The sequence below is a fragment of the Brachionichthys hirsutus genome, chromosome 5 (assembly GCF_040956055.1).
Source record: "Brachionichthys hirsutus isolate HB-005 chromosome 5, CSIRO-AGI_Bhir_v1, whole genome shotgun sequence".
NCBI classification, from domain to species: domain Eukaryota; kingdom Metazoa; phylum Chordata; class Actinopteri; order Lophiiformes; family Brachionichthyidae; genus Brachionichthys; species Brachionichthys hirsutus.
Window position 1 is genome coordinate 836,597 of NC_090901.1, and position 25,103 is coordinate 861,699.

The window sequence follows — 25,103 nt, forward strand, 5'->3', positions numbered from 1 at the left end:
TCGTTTAGGGCAGACAGAGCTCGATTCTAGAAAGCTGCATGAGGGGAACCCAACATGGCACCGACAGTGATCCCAGCTAACGACCTTGGAAGTAATTCAGATCTTTTCAAAGAGAAGGATGCATTATGCATGTAATTTATTATTAATGGTCCTGAGTCATGTTACGGTCAGGCCAACCGACGTTGAGCAGGATTATATTAAGTTCTCCTGTAATGACTGATTGTTTTCTAGTCGGACTTTTAGACTTTTAACATTCGGCAGTATTTCTGCAATCATTCAAATAAATATTTTATAGAAGGAAAGGCTGGAGAATCAAAAACGCGTTGAAGTCCATGTTTTATCAGTTTAATTTAAAAGCCTCATCAATTAAAGTTGTTATTAAACGCAATCCTCCAATTGAAACTGTTCGCTGCTTCATCGCCAGCGTCCATTGGCTGGCCGCTGCTCGCCGCCCCGCCCCCATCCGTCCGGCGCCGCGCTGTGGCTGTTGACGCGTCGGAGTGAGATCCTCCTTTAACTTTACGCGACTCATTCTAAAACACAAAGTCATTTATCTGCAGCGCGTGCACAAGGCGCGCGCGATTCAAACTCTGCAACGTTTCCGTGCACTTTCCCGAGCAAACATCTGACAGCATGACGCGCAGCCATGGCGAGGAGTAGCGGGGCAGCAGCGGGCACCCTGGAGGATGTGACGCGGGACTCGGGCTATGGTGGAGCCGCCGACTCCTTCAGGTCTTCCAGCGCGTCGCTGTGCGGCTCGGATGCGCGTGCAGGAGGCGATCACCGGCATTTAACCGACTCCATGCACAGCCGACGCAGCAGTTTGGACACGGTCCTGGTCGAAGACGCCGAGATCCCGGAGAGCACCGGCCGGTGCGCCAGACTACCGGAGCTCGAGGATGTGCCGTGGGACCTCGGGGAAGTGGCGCGCGCACTAAGCAAGGACGCGGACGCGACCCCCCCGCGGGACGTCCTGCGCAGGCTGTCGGTGCTGGCGAGCCGGGCCCTGCTGCGCGTCGCCAGAGAGGCGCAGCGCCTGAGCCTGCGCTGCGCCAAATGCACCAAACACGAGATCCAAAGTGCCGTAAAGCTCGTTCTGTCCTGGAGCGTCTCCATGACGTGCGTCAGCGCGGCGCTCCGTGCGTTGTCCGCGCACAACATGTGCACGGAGGAGGACAAGTTCAGCCGCGGCAAGTCGCTGCGGTGCGGGCTGACGTTCAGCGTGGGGCGCTTCTTCAGCTGGATGGTCGACAGCAGGGTCGCGGGCAGGATCCACGAGCACGCCGCGATCTACCTGGCTGCGTGCATGGAGAGCCTCTTCCGCGAGGTGCACGCGCGGGCGCTGCGCAGTGCGCTGCTGGAGCGGGACAATGGGATCCCGAAGTTCACCGTGGAGAGCCTGGAGCAGGCAGTCGGCGCTGACGCGGAGGTCTGGGGGTCTCTTCTGTCCTGGCAACACCTGGCCTGTGGGAAGAACGCGCACGGTGAGTCACGCACGACCACTCGGTCCATCTCCACACCGTAACGGCCACGCGCTCCAAATCCCACGCACGGGCAGCCTGTCATTCCTCACGGATGATATTCACATCCACCGGAACCGGTGAAAGATCAGACTCACCGGAGACACGATCCGTTACTGTCCACCGTGAGAAGTCTCTGTCTGTCTCTCACTAGATGAGGACAGATGTCTCTCACTGGGGGACTTTACAGGACTAGAAGAGGACAGATGTCTCTCACTGGGGGACTAGATGAGGACAGATGTCTCTCACTGAGGGACTTTAGAGGACTAGAAGAGGACAGATGTCTCTCACTGAGGGACTTCAGAGGACTAGATGAGGACAGATGTCTCTCACTGAGGGACTTTACAGGACTAGATGAGGACAGATGTCTCTCACTGAGGGACTTTACAGGACTAGATGAGGACAGATGTCTCTCACCGAGGGACTTTAGAGGACTAGAAGAGGACAGATGTCTCTCACTGGGGGACTTTACAGGACTAGATGAGGACAGATGTCTCTCACTGAGGGACTTTAGAGGACTAGATGAGGACAGATGTCTCTCACTGAGGGACTTCAGAGGACTAGGGACAGGTCTCTCACTGAGGGACTTTAGAGGACTAGATGAGGACAGATGTCTCTCATTCCTCTGTGGACCCTTCATTGGTAGTTTGCCAATAAGAGTAAATATCTTGTGTGTTCTTTGAAAGTAATCTCAATAGTATTGTAACTTCAGCCAGTAATACGTCACACATGTGCTTTCTCTTGTGTTGATGGATGCTTTACGCACACGTGTGGCTCCTCGTGCACTAGTGTGGCTCCTCGTGCGACAGGTTTATGTGATGAAAGGCCCCGCGGGACAATCGTGTGAATAAAACCGAGTTATAGTTGGATGGAGAGAGAGAGAGACAGGGATGGACAGATGAATCACTCTTTATCAAACTTTTCTTCTCGCTTCCATCTTTCAACTTTCAAAAGAGATCAACTGAAAGATCAGTGCAACGATAACTCGAAAGTCCTCCTAAAGTAATTTAGAGTCACCAGAGTAGATAATGTACATATATATATATATATATATATATCTCATGCCATTTTAATTTTTATCCTCGCTGACACAGACAGGAGGCCCAACATGAATGAAGGGAACGATATCTGTCTGCTGCATCTTCGTTAAATGTTCCTTTATTTGCACTCGACTCGTCTCTGGTTGGGTTCAAAGTTAGCTGCATGCGTCTCTGAATGGCAGCGGCGCTAAGTAGCTGCTGCAGCCGTAGCATCTTTGAGCGGCTGCCTGAAGGATCCAAATTGAAACCCTTGTTGATGGGTAGTTTCAAATAATTTGATCGAGCAGGCATGCTTCTCTCGCCCTTCACGCACATTCCTCATATTAGATCAGTATCACTAATGGATTTATAGTTCAATTAATTCACCTTCTGAGACTCTGAGACACAAGATACTCCTCACCATAGTGCGATGTTCCAAAATATGACCTACCTTTGTTTTGGGTCATATTTCTGCATCATGTTTGTAAAGCAGAACTAATTGCTATCTGAAATTGCACGCTGTTCTTTTTGGTATTTGTGGGTTGATTTATGAGCCGTTTAACAGCGGTGAAGGAGTGCAGGTCCACTTCACAAGTCTTTTGTTCCTGGTGTTCACGCGCCGTGGGGAAGGCCGGCAGACGGGAATGAGCAGCGCCGCTCTGTACCAGAGGCAACCGGATTCCATTATGTCCGGAAGCAAGATGGAATATATCTGAGCGAGGCAAACCCTCGAACAGTATTCATAGCTCTTGGATTATTTTTACACGCAGTGCACGTGGCCCCGGAAAGATGTGGCGTTGAATACAGGGTTAGGCTGTGGCTCAGTTGGTAGAGTGGGTTCGAATCCCAGCTCTGACTGTCCGCATGTCGAAGTGTTCTTGGGCAAGACGCTGAAAGGTGGAAAAAGCGGTTTATAAATACAGAACATTTACTGAAAGGACATTTACAATGACAATGTCAGACCAATAACTCCAGTGTTTTCAGCCTCTTTTCTACTTCAAGTATATTAATATCTGTGCCATCATTGAGGAAAGATGTAAAACTAAATCTTATCTGATGCCTGATTCCCGGTTATTAGTTTTTCAAACACTTGGGTAAGAAATTCAACTTCCACGGTTTTCTGCATTAGCGGTTAATTAATAAACAATGGCAATAAACCAATGAGGCGGCCCGGTGGCGCAGTGGTAAGCGCTGTTGCCTCACAGCAAGGAGGTTGCAGGTTTGAATCCGACATTCAAACTCAACAGAATCTACTTAGCAGCATCTTTAAAACACCAATTAAAAGGTTACATTATGTTTGCGTAATCTGCTCAGAAATGAAAGCAAATCAGCAACGTGTGTTTTTACGAGGTGGTAATGTGCAGGACACACAGACCAGTCCTCCAGTCTGAGATGTAAATATGCAAAAACAGTTGCTTTATTTCCAAAAGTAATGCAGCTGTGAATAGCAGAAGCACCTACATCACCTTTCAATCAGTGCTTCTCGACCATTGGCTGTGTATCTGCATCTGCAGAGACTCTCCCTGCATGTATAGATTTTTGCAAGTTGGGAACTTTCTTTGCAGCAGCCTTTGGGTGTTGGACTACCCTTAGCCAATAGCAGCCCCAGGGCAAGCGGTCAGGTTATCGGCGACAAACAGCCAGTTCACATTGCTGTCTCTCTCCCAGGAAAGAGCTGCAAATGAGTGTGTTGAGCTCCATCTGTATTAAAACAAAATCCTCAAAACAACCCACGTAGGAAGGACATCCAAACTTCACACAGAATTCAATCCCAGAACCTTCATGATCTGAAACGACAGGGATAATCTCTGTACCACTTTGCCACAAATGTTTAAACATATTCAATAGGAATACTGCGTATTAGACTATTGATCACTTATTACAACATGAATTTTACATTTTAAAAGGATGGGATCATTTTTATGAAATGTTTTGACATATATTTAGTTGAAAACAATACAAGCAAAATACATTTAATGTTTTGTGTCTTTATCTTCATTGTTTTTTTTTTGTGATTGAATAACTTTGATGCCAGCAGCGCATCTCAGACATGCTCTGACAGGCACGAGATTTTTAGATTGAATGTGCCTCTTTCATTTTCTTTTCTGAAGCATGCAGGTTTACATGTGAACAATGAAACGCCACAAAGACTGGCGCGTTCTGGGGCTTAGTAGCATTTTTGAATCTGCTGATGCACTACTAATTCTGTTCCAATGGTTCGGTATTCCATTACCTCCCATGAGAGCTCAAATCACTGACCTTCGGAGTAGTGTGATATTGCATACATACTCTATGCATGTTTGAATCTGCAAGTTCACGTTCTATTTCCTGCAATTGTCTTGATCAGAGCTGAAAAGTGAAGCTCGCTGATTTCAATCAAGATGTGAGGAAATCTTCTGTTCATCTTTCTTCACTCCTTCTCTGGCTTTTGCACAACTGTCTCATTTATGCTCCTCCTTTTTCATTTTCTATCTTTGCATATTTCTTACTAAGTGCAGACACACATATATATATATATATATGAGTTTATATTTTACCACTGCCTTGATGGAAAATAAGTGGCACATTGCAGTAAACTTGTCCCGTCTTGCGGCAGCACTGGGCTGTCGGTAGACACATACGACCTTCTCCAGAACTGCAATATGTAGATCTGTAGTTTTACACTGTGGCGTGTGTGTGTGTGTGTGACGTGAGAGAAAGTCACCAACTGGGCCAAACAACAAGACTTGACCCGAGTATTCACCATAATCTTTTAAATTTTGTCCACACCCAGTGCCAAGAAGCTTTTCTCGGTCCGTCTTTTCTTAATCATTGAACTGTGGACGTCTTTTCAGCCCTTCACTCAGGCTGACTCGGTTTGCTCAACCCCCCTCTGACTTTGTGGCATATGGTACAGATTACCACATGAGAAGGTGCATGTCCATTTTGTTCATGACATTTTTTATTACTAACATATGCCGGTTCCTGCTTTTCTCCCATTTCAGTCTTGAAGTGGATCAAGGGAAGAATAACAACCAGTCAGTGAGGAGACGGATGCAAACAGAAACTGTAACATCGGACCTTCATCTTTTTGAGGATAAACATGCAGACATTTCAAGATCAAATCATTATTTAGTACAAATGCTAAATACATGAGGATTTAAGTCTTTAAAGGAGATCACTGTATAATTACTCTCATAACGTCAGCTGCATTGACCTGGACCCGCCATTACTTCTGGCCATGAGATATGGATTTCAAAGGCAGACGGAGATGTCAAGGTTTATTCCCCCTGTGGGGTCTAAAACATTATCACAAAGCTTTTACAGCGTTTGCTTTGAGTGCTGATGGGAGGTGTTGAGGAACAGCGGGAGCTTTGGGAAATCACAAAATTCATACAGTCGGAGGTTCAACATTTTATCCAGAGCCTCAGAGGCAACGTAATCTGCTCTTCGATGTCATTCAGAAATTCAATGTGGAGATGACGTTAAAGCATTCATTTCCAGACTTATATCAGCTTTGATGCTAAAAGCGATGTGATTCAGCTCGGAAGAGGCTGATGGAGCAGACCCTCCCAATTTGGACTGGTCCCGGTTTCTTCAGAAATGTGATCTGTCATTTTACGGTTTAGTTTTCATCTATTGATAAAGATAGTAATTAAGAAACGAAGAGCAAAACCAGTAAACATAGTGAAAACAAACAAACGAAACGGGTGGAGCAGAGAAGTTAAGGCCAGGAAGTGGAGAATGTTGGCGCAGGATGCAGCCAAATGTGAACCATTATCAATACTGCTCCTTCTCTGCATCACCATTGGTTGCAGGAAACGGGGATCGTTCTGAATCATTACAAGCTCATCCCTGTGCGAACTCACAGGGATTTCACACATGAAATGAAAATGGTCCCATGACATCACAGTATCAGTGCTTGGATCAGACGGCATACTGTACAGAGGAGACCCACATGGTTGCGTTGTGGTCGCATTGGTTTGGGGCTTTTAGGCCTATATGGTGTAATGAAGGAAAGATGGCAGAGGGCCACATGACGAAAGGTCTATTATGAGAACAGCATTCCTTGATCCATAAGCAAGAAGGCTCCAAATATAGCTCCAGAGAAGGATGCGAAGAAGAGGGAACATGCCGTTATCTTTTAGTCAACGAACTTGTGTGGGTTAAGACGTAGAAAGGATTCATCAGCCTTCTTAAATCTCTTAAATGCACCAGATGAAGCCATGCAGCATTTACAAAGGATCAGAATCACTTTTTTCATTGCAAAGGGAATAAATGTGAACATATTTTTCTCTCAAAGGAATAGTTCAGAACGGCTCCTGCACGTAGCACAGTCGTTGGAAATGAGGGTGGACTTTTCCACATATTGTCCAAACATCCACGAGGACTGACATCATCATACAGTCTGAGGAGGCAAAAAAAAGCAAAATAAATCACTGTGATAGAACTGACAGTCCATGGGAGGATGGATGAGAGCAGGCCTCACAGAGGAAAACCACCAAATAGCATGAACCAGTCCAACAGGGCTGGGATAATGGATGGCAGCCCGGCTAGGCCCAGTTAAGATTGGTTGCAGGAGTTTCCCTGCATAGCCGGTGTGTGGGATACTCGCACAGAAAAGGACCGGGGACAGCAACGCACAGCTTGGAGGAGGCAGGGAGAGCCTCTTAATTACATCATGAAAAATAACGCACTACTTATCAAAACCAGGCCGGCATTACGAGGCTGATGAAGTTGGATTTAAAGGTGAGAGCTTCCACCTCTTTGAAACACTTCCTGCATCGCCGTTAGCTCGTCCACAGCCGAGGCCTGCAGGGTAGTTTCCCTTTCATGTCTCATTTATGCCAAGAGCAGCTTTTTACGGCCTTGGACACCTGCGGTTCAGAAACCGTACACACCTTCAAAGAGAATCAGCGCCTCACCCTTTGAATTAGTTTGTTCTCGCCGCTGGTCGGGCAGCATTTTTCAGTCCTTTTCAGAGGAATGAATGCGCGAGGTATGCTATAAACACACACAGAGAATTCAGCATTCTGGCAAATAGGATATTACTCATTTCACCATTTCATCATAATCCCAATTTATGTAGCGCTGTGGAAAGATCGAGTCAATCTCTAGGCTCCTACCTGCGGCAGGTATGAGACGAGACGAGGCAAAGGCCACAAACCAGCGGTTGGAAATGAACTGCGGCAATGTTTGTAGAATTACGTTGGAAGTAAACAGACAAAACAACACAATATGACATGAATATAGACACAACTGACGAGAGCATCTTCCAGCTGTTGATGTCTCTTCTTGTATCAACGCCCTCAGGATATGAGCTCGCCTGTCGTCATCTCCAAAAGACACAATACCATTCAAACATTTTCAAAAGCTTCTTCTGATGCTGTGACTTTTGTCAAAAGAAGTTAAGCTAAATTAGAGGCAGAAGATGGAGTAGCCACAATATGGCCAGTCATCTTATATTTTGCATTAAAAGTTGCTGATCCGGAGCTGACGAGGGATGATCATGTTCCACATGCTCTACAGGTCATCCCGTTCTGATCCTGCAGCCCAGAGACAGATCTCGCGTTCCACCAAACGGCTTCAGCTACTCTGAACCAAACTTTAGATTGTCTTATTTTAACCTCTTCTGCATCATGTCGGTGTCGCGAGGTCACTGCAAGCAACATGTGAAATCTCTCTGCGCTCATCTGGGCAGTTTGTGCTTCAATAACATTTGATGAGCTGGGAAGTGACTGTCAGCCGTGTCCCTCTAATCTATTGACTGTCCTGCACTATCTCCTGGCTGTCATTGATTTTGTGTCTTACAACTTATCAGTCTTCATTGTCTTTTTTCATGCTGTCTTGTGAATTGAACGGAAAAAGAGAGGTTGACTATAAATAAAATGGATCCACCAGTAGTGGTATAGAAAATGCTGCCATCAACACATGATGCTGTATTTGCTGTGACGGTCCTGTTTTCTCTTTCGTCAGCATTATCGCCATTAGACGAGCGAGTTTCGTTGTTACCGGTACTTCGGCTCTGCTGGAGGTTCGACTTGCTGCTCGCTGAAGACTCACTCAGCTTCCGATCTAGAATCCAGGCCACGCTGCCTTAGATGGATGTTTTTTTATAGTTACAGTATGGTGGAGCCAAAACCGCCACTTCAACGTATCCCACGCTCCCAACGCTGAGAAGCTGCTGTGGGATATTCGTCATGTCAGTCAAGGGAGTCTCTTTAAAACAGCAGTAGCACTGGGTTTTAGACAAATTCAAATCTTTCTTTTCCCTCTCATCTGGGCTTTTGTTTCTACATCAGTGAGTTTGGACCGTCGAAGTTTCGGCTGAACCGCTGATGACCTGTTGGAGCAAAATAAGAAAGTCAGTCACTCAAAATGCCTGAAGTTGTGTGTGTGTGTTGAAACCCTGCGGCTAATGTGACATGGCAGGGCACGAATGACATCGACTTCTGCCACAGTTTCAAATCATCTTACGTGAAAGGAGTTAAAGGACGATTATCGACCTTGTGCACACACACACACACACACTCAGTGTAATCTTTCCTGCGGCAGAAAGCACACCCATGCTTATGAAGGCTGATCGCATGCCCTCAAACACTTCATCAACACAGCTCTACTGTCATTTTGCACAAACATGCGCTAATTGTAAACATATACACAATTAATTCATTCATGGTTTCAGTGCGAGAGGGGCTTTGGCGGGAGGAAGTTAAAGGAAAATCATGAAGATGGAAAATGTAATGGCCAAGCCAACTCTAAACTCTGATCTCTCCAAGCAGCTGAATGTTTTGGAAAACTCTAGGAGGCAGATTTCAGTTCAAGGCATACACCCTCTATTCATACTCAAAGCTTCCATCAAAGCCTGGTTGTAATACCCCTGGCAGGCGTCGCAGCATTATATAATGCATGTGAGAGTCTCTATTGTGAAAACAGAAGAGACTGCTATTAGTGGCTAAAGGCCACTATGTGACACAAACAGAGAACATCAGTGGAACTTAGTACTTGTTAGCAAAGCAACAAAAAGACAGACAGAACAAAAGCACAAACTGGTGGTGGAGTTGAAGTGTGACTGAATTATCACTGCTCTGATATGAGGGATCTCTCATTATCAAAGTGACAGGGACGTTTGCTAACAGAGGGCCACAACAGTGAGGGTCAAAGCCCAAAGGAGGTGCTGTAGTACGTGGAGGGAACATGGAGCGGCACACAGCGCCGGGCCTCATCACTCTCTGCCAGGCCTGGCCCACTTCCAGTTTGTGTCTGCGCTCCACGCAAGTCAGACATGATGAATTACACGAGGTGAGTTAAACAATTGCTGAGCAGTTCGGACCGCTATTCTTCATAAGCTCCTGGTTTCCCATCCTGAAATAAGGGAACTATGAATCAACAAACATAAAACAAAGGTGGATGAGCTGCTCAAGCAATTCTTTGATAAAGGACTCTATTTTGAAAATCTGTTTTTACTGTCTCTGCATCTACTGTGCATTTCTTTGTGTTAATGTAATATCCATCCATCCATGGGTGTAGCTGGAGCGTATCCCAGCTGACTGCAGGTGGGAGACAGGGAAAGTTTACCTTTGTATTGCAGCGTTGTGTAAATGATACAATAAAAAACAGTCAGATAAACAATCAGATTTTCTTCTCAAGCCTGCAAAATTAAAAAACTGCCCTGGTTTCATCTTCTTTCCTTTGATTTATTTTTGACACTGAATCATTCCCTTGTTAAATACTTGTTTGTGGCATATTTCCTTTTTTACTATCTTTTGTTTGTATATGTGACATTTTCTTGAATAACAAGGTAAATGGGAAACGGTAGAGGGGCTAAAGTAGTTGCTGCCGTGATTCTATCAGAAGAAACGACACGTTATGAGCATTATAGATTCAGGGATGTGGAAATGTGCAGTGCAGAAATGCTCATTAAATAGAAGCTACCGTACAAATGTTCATAAACACCATTAATAGTGCATGAGAGCAGCGGTTCACCAGCACACATAGAGATGCACAGAGACTCAAAGGCACCCATTGGATAGACTGAATGTACCATCTGACCGTCAGGATTTACGTCTCCCCTACTCTGCACTTTTCATATTTATATGGCGTTGACTTATTATATCTGAGAACATCTCCCCTTAAAAGCTTCCAAGCAGCTCGGTCACCCATTTAAAATGACTCAGGGAGAACAGAATTCCCTCGCAGCAAGTCTCATTTTGGGACATTAGTCATTTCCTCTCCTCACTTCGTCATTTAGCAGGACTGTGTTTAGTTGTCAAAAGTTTAAAGGCTTCTCATACGTTACAGTCACATTTCAGAGTAATGGCATCCCACATTTTACTGTAATACAGAAGAAACACACGCGCATGTCTTCCTTTTTCTTTCCGTCCCCATATCAGATTATATGAGATAATCGTAAAGAGGAAAATACAGAAGCGCTCCAAAAAGCTCACAGAGAGGTCGTGCGGGTTTAGCCTGGAGATTACGGCTCAGTGACTTCTGAGTTTTCCCTGCTGCTGCTGATTGCCAGTATTGTCTGGAAAGCTTCCTGCAGGAAGCGCTTGATTCGTGGATATTACACACAGAATTATTACCCTTGCAGAAGAAATGAGATGAAAAGAGAAAAATAATAGTGAAAGAGCCGCTACTTTGAGGATGGGAGAACACACAGCCTACAGGAAGCCTGGTTTCCCTCATAGAGGAGCTTGCGTAACTCTGCTTGTCCTTGTTGTGCATCAGTTACCCGCCACCAGCCCTCGGCCAGCGTCTGCTGGAATGTATGCTCTATATTCTATGTTGATTCCTTGTGTCAAGAAGAAGACATTTTGGATTTTTGGTTAACTCGGAACACATTGGAGGGGTTACGGTCGTCTTGTCTTCAAGAAAATGAATGAATCTATGAATGAATGAATATCTGAGTGAGTGTATTGCTATTGAGTGCACGCAGTTTATTATTTTGTGCGTGTAGGTTTCTGTGAGCCGTCTCTCTCTACCAGTGTCCTATTTAAAAGCCAGTATTTTCTTGTGTGCATGTATTTCCTCGCAGTAGCGACACAGCCCTCCTTTATAACCCGCCTGGCTCAGGACTAACCCATTAAGGACTTGTGGCTACTTTAAACCATACTGCGGTCACCTGAGAGCACAAACCGAGACCGTACCCCTGGAGGTTCTGGTCTGACCAGGCGCGCCCTAAAGAAAACACTTTCATATTGACACCTCTATTTGTACAACTCTGCACATGGCAAAGATTTCTCAGAATGAATAAGACAGCTTTTTAGAGAAGGAAAGTCATTCTAATACATCTTAACAAACGTCACTACTCGATTTCCCATTTTCCACCTCGCTCTGTACCCCCTGATTGCTCACTAGGTATCCTGTACATATGCTTGCCATCTGGCCGGGTAGAGCAGAGCCAGAGCTGTGACCCATGTACAGTAAGAATGTGGTTAACCCTTCAGACCCACAGTGGTAAAATAAAATCATTTATATTTTTGATATATCTTTAACTGCATCACGCTGAATTCCAGGGAAACACAAATCCAATGCTCCTAAAGAATGTGTTCAGGATGGTAAACTACTTTGTGAATTTCACCAAAATAGATTTAAGTGCAGGGCAGATGCTGCATCGAGGACGACGTTCCTGCTCTCCTGCTCTTGTCGACCCTGAGACGTGTTAGACCGGAGCCAAATTCTGACAAATGGACCCGGAGAACAAGCAGTTTATTTAAGTAGTTTAAGCTAATCAACAAAAAAATAACAAATATGGAAGGTTCTCCAGACGACATTTCTTCTGTCGGGATAATTTGCAGAATTCTGACGGACTGCGAATGTGGGATTCGTATTTGACGATTCACTGGATCTCTTTTCGTCAGCAGCCTATTGTAGAATATGACGGCACTGCAATGAGTGACATCCTGATGGGAACTCATATACTCATTAGTTCTCCTCCAGTGGCAGTGTCATGCCTGGAGGATCATTCGGCCCCCTCTCCTCTTTTCCCCTCGCCACTCCTCAGCAACACGGAATTGCCCAGCTGCCATATGGCAAATGCAACTGGTCTAGTTGAAGAGATACGGACGCCCCGTATCACCAGCATTCATTCTAAGCTGGCGCTAACAATAGATAACCGTTTAAGAAATATGAGGATGAGCTGCAAAAAGCTCAAAATGTCTGCAGTTAGCCTCAGAGAGCGAGAGCGAGGTCTGTGAGCTCCCCCCCTCCCTCCCTGAGGACAGACACCGTCTTGCATTGGGATGCAGCGAGCCAGAGTCACCTTGCCTCAATCCATCATGAGCGCATTCAGCACTTCACTGTTTCCCCAAACCAAGGTTAAGGAGCTGGAAAGTGAAAACTCACATGTAACAGGAAGTATTGCTCAGTAGCATTTTTGTGACAACCGTCTCTCGGCCCATGATCTACTTGAGAAGAGCCGCTCAAATGCAGTTAAAGACATGAATGAATCAGACATGGAGAGGATGATAAAAAGACGAGTGTGAAAGGGACCAATTTAACCCCTTTTGAAAATGGCTGCCTACAGCCGCTGCATTGAGAGGAGCCAGATGAGGAGGCTCTATTCAGGATGCCTCCCTGGGGAGGTGTTCAGGGCACGTCCCACCGGGAGGAGACCACGGGGAAGACCCAGGACACGCTGGAGAGACTGTCTCTCGGCTGGCCTGGGAACGCCTCGGGATCCCCCCGGAAGAGCTGGAAGAAGTGGCCGGGAAGTCCTGTGCTCTGCTGTGACACTGATGCAATGACTTTCTCCTCGTCTCTCAGGTGTGCTCAGTCTACCTGAGGGTCTGATTCTTCACAGGGACCAGCAGCGGGCAGGGAAGGGCGGCGAGGGGAATGCCTACAGCCAGTCTGAGCTGCGCTCCATTGAACAGTGTCTGCTGTCTACAAGAGTGGGCGGCATCTCCGAATTAAGTGAGTTGTGTGTGTGTGCCACTGTCCCAAAAGGATACTTTAAAGCAAGGGTCCCCAAACTCAGGCCTGCGGGCCCCTGAACAATACCAGAGACCCCAAAAAAATGTTTTCTGATGTTCCTTTCCATACAACATGAGTAGCCGGTGGGGGATCAATAATGGTATTCTGTTTCCTAATATGCAGCGACGCATCTGAAGCAGTTTGCAGTTTTTCTGGCAGAAATAATGGAGAATATGTTCCTATTAGTCAGCAAAGCATCCTTCCTTTCATTTGGGACAATTTTAATTTTTTTACAAGAATTTGAGGTTTGTTGTTTGGTCCTCTGCAGCTGTGGAGGATCCGCTGATTGATCAGCTGATTGATCCAGCCGGCTTCAGATGCTCTCCAGTCGTTCTTCGCCTCTGCATTTTGTGATAATGCTGGAGAGTCTGATTTTGGGTGTGAGAGGTATTGTGTGTGACACTGGATCTTATAATAATAATAATAATAATGCTTGATGTTATATAGCGCTTTTCTAGGCACCCAAAGACGCTTCACATTGTGCATTATTCATTCACACCGTACTTAGTTCATGGGTTAATGTGGCTGCCAGTTTGTGTGTGTAGTTTAAGGTAAGACGTCGGCCCACCTCCACATTCGGCCCCTAAATGTTCAGGCACCCCTACCATCATCACACTTTTCCTGTACAAACTGACCCCGGCCCTCCATCAGAGAAGGGAAAAGGTATGTGGCCCTCACAGGAAAAGGTTTGGGGACCCCTGCTTTAACGGATTGACTCTTTTATTGCATGAATGCTCTTTTGCTTCCTTCACACGTCCGCCTCTTGCATTGTTCGGACTAAATGGTGTTTTGGCAGCCTCGAATAGTGTACCGTAATTTAGATGCTAAACGAGCTCTTTTGTCTGAGGGAGCTTGTTTGCTCCTACTCCATTTAGGCACGCGCATAGTATAACTCATTTAGACCAGGAAATCAAGTAGAACAGTATGACACAGATTGTTTTTAATTTTCAGACTGGCCCGCTTCAGAATTTCATTATATTTTCTCACAAACAGGAAGGAGAAGTGACAGAAACTCAATAATACAGGGCGGCGCCACAGTCATGATGTTTGCTTGAAGCGGACGGGGATAAAATACAATTCAATTTCGTGTACAGATTTTTAATTAACTGAAATTGCTGGACTTAAACAGCTATCATGTTTACTGTTTACTCTCGTTTAAAATTATCTGGAGGATATTAAAACATTTTATTAACTGAATCCTCTCAAGCTTGGATGTTCAAGCCCAACTGGATGAAATGGCAAATGATGCAGAGGAAATATCAGCCATAAATATTCAGTCTTCTCACGGTGCTGTCCTGAGCATCTCCAGCTCTCTCTCTCTTTTTCCAGACGGGTGTGTGGATACTTTTGAGTTCCCCTGACAGACTGTGCTCCGAAGGCGCTGGAAGGAATGAGGATAATTCCCTGATGGCTTTTTACTGGCTGTGTGCTTAAGATATTCTTCTCTTTGCACCCTTGTATCTACACTTACATGAACCTTTTTTGCTTTAGCATGCGTTCTGTTTGTGTGTGTTTGTGCAGGCGACCTGGTGTCTCGGGCCATGCACCACTTGCAGCCACTGTACATGAAGAGCCATAACAACGGGACGCCGATCCACCAGAAGAGCAGTGCCATTCACTGGCAGCCCGAGGCCATCTACACGCTGTGTTACTTCATGCACTGCCCTCAGATGGAGTGGGAGAACCCGAATGTGGAGCCCTCCAAGGTTACCTTACAAACAGAGAGGTAAGCAGACGCCAACCTAAACGACTCAGGTCAGTGGATCTGAACATGAGCATTGATTATATCTGTAAATAAACAACAACATGAACTGAGAAGTTGAGTCGCAGGTTTTTGGAACGGTAAAATATTTTAAATGTTGTACTTGTTAGAAATATCAGGTCATCAGTTTTGGTATCAAGATGTTGTGATTTTGCTCCTGTAGAGAACTGCACCGGTCAAACGTTTGCTGTATTTCTGCCTCACTGAAATAACACACCAGATGTTTTCATCTGGAAGAAAAGTACTCATAAGTGAACATTCAAGTTACTGGCTCCTTGGGCAAGCCCTCTGGGTGACCTGAGCACCGGCAGGAAGCAGGCGTGCTCAGACACGTGCCCAGTCAGTATTCATAATTGCTGCCGCTGACATGGAGGGACAGTCAGCCAGCAGCTGGATGACTGTCGGTGACATGCATGAATGACATCAGGACCAGGCAACGTTTCCATGGTGTTTTCTTCTTGATTCTTTGTTGGTTTTCTTTTTTCCTTTTTAGTTTTCCTACCAGTCAGGAGAAGTAGTACAGTCTACACGATCATTGCCGTTTCTTTTGCATTTATCCCTCATTCTGATCAGTACTTCCTGCGGTTTGACTTTCAGCATAGGTAGGGGGGAAACTCTGCTGAACAGTTGAGCCTGAGCAGTCCTGCTCTAGGGCCAACGCTTTACTGCCTGCAATGTGGCAAAGCTCTCATGTGTGTCTGCTTTACCTCCGATTGCAATTTCTAAATAAGAATTGCAATTTTAAAATCTTTGGATATATTTAAGTGAAACATGCCTCATAAAGAACATAATAAAGCAGCGAGACCTTGGACTTCCTGTGAACTCGTGTCCCCATTGGGCATTTAGGGAATGCCTACATCTTGATTAGGTGTTGTGCTCCGCTTAAACCAAGCCTGTGGAATCTGTAATGTCTTGTAAAGGTTGTAGGTCAAGCTACTTTGAAGTGAATGTAATGAGAGCTTGCAATTCCCAGAAGCTAAAAGAATCCCATCAACTGTGAACAGCATTGATGAGTGGCTAATTAGAAATGAGTGGTGTGTGCGTGTGTATGAGAGAGAGAGAAAGATATACAGTTGATTTATACTCATAACTTTGTGTTTTGCATGTGTACACTTGGGGAAATCATAGCTGAGTGCTGCAGATTTCTAACATCATGATATGTTTTTTTTCATTGAGGCTGTAGTCCAGTTTTCTGTGCATTCTTAAGATGCTCCGTGTGATCTCTGTTGTTTCGTCTCTAGATCCCAAATTTGGAAAAATAACAACAACACCCTTTGTGTTATAAATGCTGCATTCTAATATTCAATAGTCGCGTCACCTGCAGACAGAACACCTTTATGTTTACAGAATATTATAATGTTAAGAAAAATATTATATTTATGCTGAAAGCTATACCTTGTATTTTAAGGCATACTGAAAACTATGAGAATCAATTGTGCATATGTTGCAATGAAATACATTATATATATGTGTGTGTGTGAACCGGCTGCAATCTGTGATATCATCTTGCTCACTTTTCCCTTTTTCACTTCAAAGTGTCTCTCTGTGGCATACTAGCTTTGCCAGTGTGATTTCATCTTGTATTCGAAGTTCATCCTGTACTTAAACATCTGCGGTGCTGGGAAAGATAAAAAATAATAATTTATGCACATTTTTTATGAGGTGAATTTTCTTTGCAAATGCCTGAGCACACTGAGTTCTTTTAAGACTGAAGATCAGTGAGTCTCTGCTGGCCAGATCACGCGCCTTTATCTCCCCCTACAGGCCATTCGTGGTGCTGCCGCCTCTGATGGAGTGGGTGCGCGCGTCCGTAGTTCACACCGAGCACCGACGCAGCTTCTCCGTGGACAGCGATGATGTCCGGCAGGCTGCCAGGTTGCTGCTGCCCGGGGTGGACTGTGAGCCCCGTCAGCTCCGGTACGTGTGAACCCAACGTCATCATCAGTGAAGAAAAACACCTCCAACACGCATGTGAACGCACACAACATTACACAAAATGGTGCAAGCCCATGCTCCCATCTACCCTGCTGTGCAGACACATTGCTAAAAGCTAAAATGGTCTCGCTTTGCACTGAATGATTGTGTGTTTTACCCCTCAGAGCCGATGACTGCTTCTGTGCCTCGAGGAGACTCGATGCTGCCTCTATTGAAGCGAAGTTCCTGCAAGACCTGGGCTTCCGTATGCTCAGCTGCGGACGTACAGACCTGGTGAAGCAGGCTGTCAACCTGCTGGGACCCGATGGCATCAACAGCATGAGTGAGCAGGTCAGAGACACAGTCAGCACATTAAATAACACGTATTTACACTAATACATACACAGAAAGACACATTTTAAGAGTCGTCTTAAAGTTTTTCCATATTCATAAATACATAAAGATGAGGAGGTGGATATAATAAAGGTTCCTTTCATCCTGTCCTCCTGTCTGTCAATTACATTTCACTTCTTTAGCAAAACTCAAAACTTCCTCTTTATGAGGAAATGTTTTACACTATACTAAATTGGTGTGCTGTTAAGAAAATTATATGCTCGGTATTTGTGTTTTTTGTTTCCATGGTAACAAGTTGAGGGTTTCCATGGCCTAAGAAATGTTCAATATTCTCATGAAACTTCATGTTCACATCTCACATGTACTTTTTTTGGAGAAAAAATATTGTATTTATTTAGAAAATTTTCATTTTTCTAGGATGAAAATAATGGGGACAACTTTAACCATGTTTTTCTCGAGTATTTATATTCAAATGCCTCACCCAATGTCAAATGTGTGACAACATGAAATACAGGGGATGACCCCGCTCATGTATGCTTGTGTCCGTGGAGACGAGGCCATGGTGCAGATGCTGCTGGATGCAGGAGCTGACATCAACAGCGAGGTCAGTGCGAAAAGAGAAAACCAATCACGTCGTCTCCCATCTCCCCTTCTCTCACTCCCATGTCCGTAAATGTGTAAGAGCTGAAGATCATGAGGCACTGACTGCTGTTCCTCATAACAGTGTAATAGCAGACGGACGTTATATGTGCGGGGACACTCACTAGCATGCAGAGCTAAACCCCGATGCAGAGGTTTGTTGCTGAGTCATTTCTTCACTGTCAGCAGGAAAGCATTAAGACTCCCGATACGTTTGTCACAGAGTCTACAGACAGTCAAGAGGACGTTTGAGTCTGTGCAGACTTCACAGTGGCGATCCAGTCTCCTCCTCGTGGTCTTCATCAGTCACCTCGGGAACAAAGCGTCCTATCAGCTGTCGTATCAGGGTTGACTTGCTGTCCACCGCATCCATGCCACCCTGATCAAAGCACAATGCACGAAGCTCTGCCGACCGAGGCCATTAGGACGTTAACGAGACCGATCGATCCATTGTGTTGATCAGGAGGTGAACACAGTGACAGGAAGTCCGTTACAGCCACACAGATTCTAGTTCATTGCAGCCTCCGTTCCGCCCTCTCCGCCCTGCAGCTGCTTCTTTTGTAATCCGGAGGCCATGTTGTAGATTTAATGGCTTCGTATCTCCCCCCCCCCCCCCCCCCCCCCCCTTACCCACCCAACCCCCCTATCTGTGTCCCTTCCCCAGGTGCCAAACTCAGTGCAGAAACACCCCTCAGTCTTTCCCGAAACACGACAGGCGACGCCCCTCACTTTCGCAGTGTTACATGGACATGTGCCTGTGGTGCAGGTAGCGACGTCCTTCCTCACACGTGACTCATCATCTCCTCTCATTGTTGGTCGTCATTGTCAGTCTTGTCATCAAAGCCTCCTGGTGGTGGTGGTGATGATATTGTATGCAGTTTTCAGAGTAAGAGGACATTTATTCAGTCAGTGTTTAGGTTTGAACAGCATGACAATCTGTCACTTTGTATTTATTTGCAAATGCATCAGACTACATTTGGCTAAATGGAAAGTGGAAACAGCAGTCTAATTGTTATTGAACAAATTTGACTAATTCAGTTTGTCCTCTAACTAACTGCCCATTGGCTTTTTAATCGTTGACCTCTAATAGAAAACTTTGTCATGTGACACCACAATTTAAACTCTTAGTGACGTCAGATATCAGGCCAGACGGGGATGTCTGAGTTCGAAGTTAGACGAAGGCCAATCTTCAGATATGTGACACCAACTGAATCGGTAGTTTCACCTAAAACATTGTCTCCGTCAGTCTTTGGAATCATTATTAGTCTTCTCACAGGAGTAAAGTTTGTGTGAATCCTAATAATTCAGACTGACCTAATCCAGAATGTCATTTATATCCGCATCAGATTTTATACAGTTGATATGTCGTCATGGATGTGGATTTAATTTACTAACATCTTCTCTTCTCACCCTCCTCGCTCGCTCTCCTCCTGTTTCCCATCATGCCCTCGTATGTCACCACACATCTTCCTCTGCAGCTGCTGCTGGATGCCAAAAGCAACGTGGAAGGGTCCCTGCAGGATGGGATGGAGAACTACACGGAGACGCCGCTGCAACTGGCTGCTGCTGCAGGTAGACACAGATGGACTCCCATCACTGTACCTTAACGCCTGACTCGCAGCGTGAGCCTCGCACACAGAATGATCCATTGACGTTCCTTTGACTCATCATCGCTTCATTTCACGCACAGGTAACTTTGAGCTTGTGAGTTTGCTGCTGGACAGGGGGGCGGATCCCATGGTGGGAACCATGTACCGTAATGGTATCTCCACAGCGCCGCAGGGAGACATGAACTCCTATAGTCTGGCAGCAGCTCATGGACACAGGTAAGCAACACACAAACACTTTCATGCTCAAGTAACAGATACTAATACACTAAACAAATGGAATGTTTATTTGATTTTGCACTTTTTTTCATCTAGGAATGTCTTTCGAGCGCTGCTTTCCAACACAGACAAAGGAAAAGGTGATGTCGTATCCCTCGAAGAGATTCTGGCAGAGGGCTCTGAGCTGGAGAGTAGAAGTGCGTCTCAGATGGACCTGATCCGGACTGGGAAGGCTAAGCTTAAAGCCCTCAAAGAGGCTATGTACCACAGCTCAGAACACGGCCACGTAGACATCACCATAGACATGCGGAGCCTCGGTCAGTTTTTGATTTCTGTTTACTTAGAATAATATCAAACTGTATGCAGCAGCGTTTTGAGAGCCTGTGGTGTGTTGCAGACGTCTTTACATGTTTACCATCTCCCAGGGGTTCCTTGGACTTTGCACACTTGGCTGGAGTCTTTACGCACATGTTTCCATCAGCACCGCCGACCTCTTATCCAGGGTCTCCTGAAAGAGTTCAGCTGCATTGAGGAAGACGAGTACACCGAGGAGCTCGTCACACACGGCCTGCCTCTTATGTTCCAGATCCTCAGAGCCAGCAAGGTACCACTCCTTGTCTGTTCACTGAGCTCTTCATGAGGCCGATCAATTACCGGTACCTAGAATAATTAGGATTTATGACATTCACCCCTCCCGCCTTCACTGTGCTGTTCTGCTGCTCATTTTATCAGGGCTCCATCTCATTATTTAAGCTCGTGGTTGTCCTGGTGCGCCTTATTAGATTTAAAATCAGAACATTATTGTCCTGTCTGGCACCTCTGATTGTTTTGGCTTGAGATGAGGTTTTGTGTCCTTGCTGATATGAGAAAACCGCACACTGCAGAGTATGCATACCGATGTACACAAGCACTCACACAAACACGGAGCCAGACATCACACACCCGCATGCCTTCTTAGCCTTCTGGGGATTGCTGCATTGTCGGCCCTTGTCTATGTCTTGCCTGAAATATGATGGGGCCATTGACCCTGAAAACTACGAGGGCCTCTGGGACCCCTGGGACTGTTTATTGCACAATGAGCGCCAGACGCTCCAAGGCAGGGCGCATCCATCGTTGCTCTGACAGATCAGCTGCATCACCCAGTTGAATCCTTTATTCAGTGTTCAGTTTATTTCATACTATTCCTTATCACATTACTATCGAGCACACATTCCTGTTCAGTTCAGTTAGTTGTGATTTGTAGGACAGAAGTTGTGACTGGAACCATTAGTAGCATCCCATCTGTTCCAGTTTTATGTTAGCCCTTTGTTCCGATTAAGCCGAGCCGATTCTCACAGGCTGCATCTGGCTACTGAATGTCGGGTAACTTCGAGAAAAAAAGTTGTGTTCCAGGTGGAATAGGAGGTGGTTAATAGCTGGGGGGGGGGTATTTATGCCTGAGGTTACTGAGGCACGCACGGGGCTTGCAGTGTTGTGCATCAGCGCTGCGGCTGAATGGCACCGTCTTCCCTCCTTCTCAATAGTAAGGAGATAACACACGTCTTTCTCTTTCTCACACTCCTTCAACAGCTTGAATAAAATAATCTCTGCGGAACACAACCTGGGGGAAATGGGGGAATGCGCCTTATATTCATCTGATTCTATGTCGAGGTGAAAGGCGGCCGCGTGCGTGTGGCTCAGATAAAAGGCTGAACTAACTGTGTTTGGGACGTTTGTGCAGCAGAGGGTCATTACAGTAATGCACGTGTTCTTGAGTAACATGAAGTGACAGTGTTCTCTCGGATGTTTTGTTTCCCTGTCAGAATGAGGTGATCAGTCAGCAACTGTCTGCAATCTTCACCCAGTGTTATGGCCCTTACCCCATTCCCAAACTGGCAGAGATCAAGAGGAAGCAGTCATCACGCCTGGGTCAGGATGTTTTTATATTTGATTTATTAGTGGAAATCAACACACACACACCAAAAGCATTATTTTGATGTCCAGTGCGTCGTCTATTTGTAGTGGCTAGAAGGGCCAAGTTATTCACGACTATTGATTATCTGATAATCAGAAACCGCCAAGTGTTTATGGCGATACATGTTTCAGATCCTCACTTCTTGAACAATAAAGAAATGTCAGATGTGACATTTTTGGTGGAGGGGAAGCCTTTCTATGCCCACAAAGTCCTGCTCTTCACAGCTTCCAACAGGTATGCTCACGTAAACGCAATTTAAATCACTTATTGTAAAAAAGTGAATTTATACGGACACCTGATCAGCTTTAAAGTTACACTTATATATGCAGCTATGAGTAAAATATGCTGTGTCTCTAGATCATTGTGATGTCAGTGCTGTGCATTTCCGCCTCCTGATCAATAAGAGCATTTGTTTCACTCCCACGTTTTGTTGTATTGATAAATCAATCAGGCCTGCCATGAAGTGACTGATGAGAAATGGCTCTAAAATGTGTTTATGAAATGTCCTCAGAGAATACATTAAAAATACTCAACTTTTAGAACTGTCAAATATTTGAGGCTTGTTTTTAGTTTTTTACCAGAATGGCTGATCATTTCTAAGATTTACTATTTTTCTTTCTCTCAAGATTTAAAATTCTCCTCGCAAACAGACCTTGCGGTGAAAACACATGCATTGAAATCAGTAATGTCAAATATCACATTTTTCAGGTGAGACGCTTTTGAATGATGCTTGAACCACACAGTCCTGCTCATTCCTGCATGAATTTATATTTCTGTGTTCTTTAATGGGAGCTCTGAAACGTGTTTCTCCTTTTCAGCTCATAATGCAGTATCTCTACTGCGGCGGCACAGATGCTCTGCACATCAGGAACACTGATGTTATGGAGGTTAGGCTATCATTAAGGATTTCATTGCTGGCTGCATTGCACCGCCCAAATATTGCTTAAGTGCCTGTTGCACATTCTAAAGTTGACTTTGATTGATTTTCCAGCTTCTGTCTGCAGCCATGTTCTTCCAGTTGGAGGCACTGCAGAGGCACTGTGAGATGATCTGCTCCAAGAACATCAACACTGACACGTGTGTGGAAATCTACAACCACACTAAGGTGCAAAAGTAGAGAAGAATGCTAAGCATTGAATTCACCCACATTAATATTACTGGACTTTATGTGTGAAAGAAGTTTGTATTATTTTTTGCTTGATAATGTATGCTTTGCTAAAATTCAGGATTGCCCCTTTTCTTTTTCTTTTTTGCAGTTTCTTGATGCTCCAGACTTGGCATCCTATGTAGTGGGCTACTTTCTAAAGAATATGGTACTCTTGATCGGCCTGGAGCCATTTAAACAGTTGTTGTACGACATCCCTCCAGAAAGCCCCGGCTGTGATATCCTGCCGGACCTGGAGAAAACGCTGGCGAATCGCATCCAGTCCATCCACCTGTCCTCCTCCAAGGGATCTGTTGTCTGATCTCAATCATCTACTGAGCACTGTGCATCAGAGACATATTACAGACATGTGTGGCTGTACTGAGATGCATCTGAGTAACAAATCAATTTAAACCAAAAGGAAAGGTTTGACTCTGTGAAATATGCTTCTTGTTATCATAGCGGAAATGTTTAGAAGTCTGCCTGCCTTGTTGATATCTGTCTATGTGTAATGCTACACTGCCAATAACATGCATCGCTGTAATAATGCTCTTCATTCAGGTCGTGCTCCGTCTGTGTTCCCTGTTGCATTGAATGGAGCGGCTGGGACTAGAACCAGCTGCAACACGAGAGCATCCGAGTGCATGGCTCAGTTTGTCAGGAAGGTGACTAACTTCAGTGTAATGTGATAAGCCATCACAGTATCCCTTCCTGTACGCGAGGAGGAACTGACGCCTCGTGTTCTGATGTACAAAGTCATTGATTTCTGTATTTGTCAGTCGCTTAGCATTATCTGTGCTGATTACTTGTTAAAGCCAAACGAGAACAACCAGCGAGTCCCTGCGATGTGACGGATGTGACAGTGTCTTTCATCGTGGGACATTTGGCACCAGAGTGTGACAAAAGGACTTTTCCTCCCTTCCTACTGTGTAAATATTGTTCATAAAAGACAGAGCTATCGATCGTGTAAGTTAATGTAAATATCCACAGATGTTTTCTCATGTGTCTTAATGTTGGAAATCACTGTAAAAAGACAAAGCTCCTCTTTTAGATAACTAAATGTTGCATGTTGGAGGGACGACTGTTGGTTTATGTTTCCACTGTCGGAAGGTCATTTGGGGGTTGCTTTCACACGAACAGATGAAAGCAGGATGAGAGTGTTTTGTGGTGTGGACTCCAGCTTTGATATGTCCTGAACAGGACATTAAACTGTGTGTGCGTGCGTGTGTGGGTGTGTGCGTGCGTGGGTGTGTGTAACTTCCTCTGTAAAGATTAATATAAAGAATACTTTGAATCTACATACTATGGCTCCAAAACACTTGCAAGAAACATCTATTATTCTCTTTGGTGTCTGATTTTGAAAGCCGTCCTGGAGTAGTTTGTTCTCCGTGACCTAAGAGCGACCTCAGGTCTCAGCTGGGAGGTGGTTTAATTTGGCATCCAGCTGCATAGAAGCCAATCAATCAGCAAAGTTAATCATCCGTGTGCTGCAGGCTGTTTGCAAACTAACATTACTGTTACTGGATTCCTGTTTGCTCATGCTGCCAGACACAAAGCAGTTCTACTACTGTAATCATTATCTTCATCTTCAAGTGCATCTGAGTTGCAGTATCTTTGTCCAGGACAACAGGACTCCTGTTGCAATCAAATCTGTCTATCAATTTACACACTTACCGGTAATTCATAGCCTGTGACCCGGTAACGGACAAAACGGTTCAGAAAGAGGAATGAAGGAATGAATTCATAGCTTCAACGATAATGGCTTCTTCTCATGAAGCACAAAAAGTGATTTCAGGAAGTGTAAGCCTGCTAGAAATGTTGCATCAGGAAAACAGAAGAGGAGGTTATGTTTTTGATGCCATTTGTCTGTTTGTTGGCACGATTAAGGAAGAACTGGATGCATCTTGATGCATCCAGCAGATATATCTGAAGATGGGTCTTGGTCTAACTTAGATTCCATTAAATATTGAAATTCACTTCGCTCACCAAACATCACAGTCATAAAGGGGTCC

The 25,103-nt window shown here is 45.1% G+C and overlaps 1 protein-coding gene across 1 annotated transcript; it reads left to right on the forward strand.

Annotated features, from left to right (window-relative positions):
- The first annotated feature begins 646 nt into the window (after positions 1–646).
- btbd11b (BTB (POZ) domain containing 11b) lies at positions 647–23,413 on the forward strand. The gene is made up of 17 exons (XM_068739030.1): positions 647–1,484; positions 13,289–13,438; positions 15,020–15,224; positions 17,025–17,177; positions 17,360–17,525; positions 18,043–18,132; positions 18,832–18,933; positions 19,646–19,739; positions 19,858–19,993; positions 20,090–20,310; positions 20,419–20,597; positions 21,796–21,901; positions 22,079–22,181; positions 22,574–22,655; positions 22,766–22,834; positions 22,939–23,052; positions 23,204–23,413. Exons 1-17 carry the CDS (start codon positions 647–649, stop codon positions 23,411–23,413), a joined length of 3,018 nt encoding a protein of 1,005 aa, XP_068595131.1.
- Positions 23,414–25,103: the final 1,690 nt, after the last annotated feature.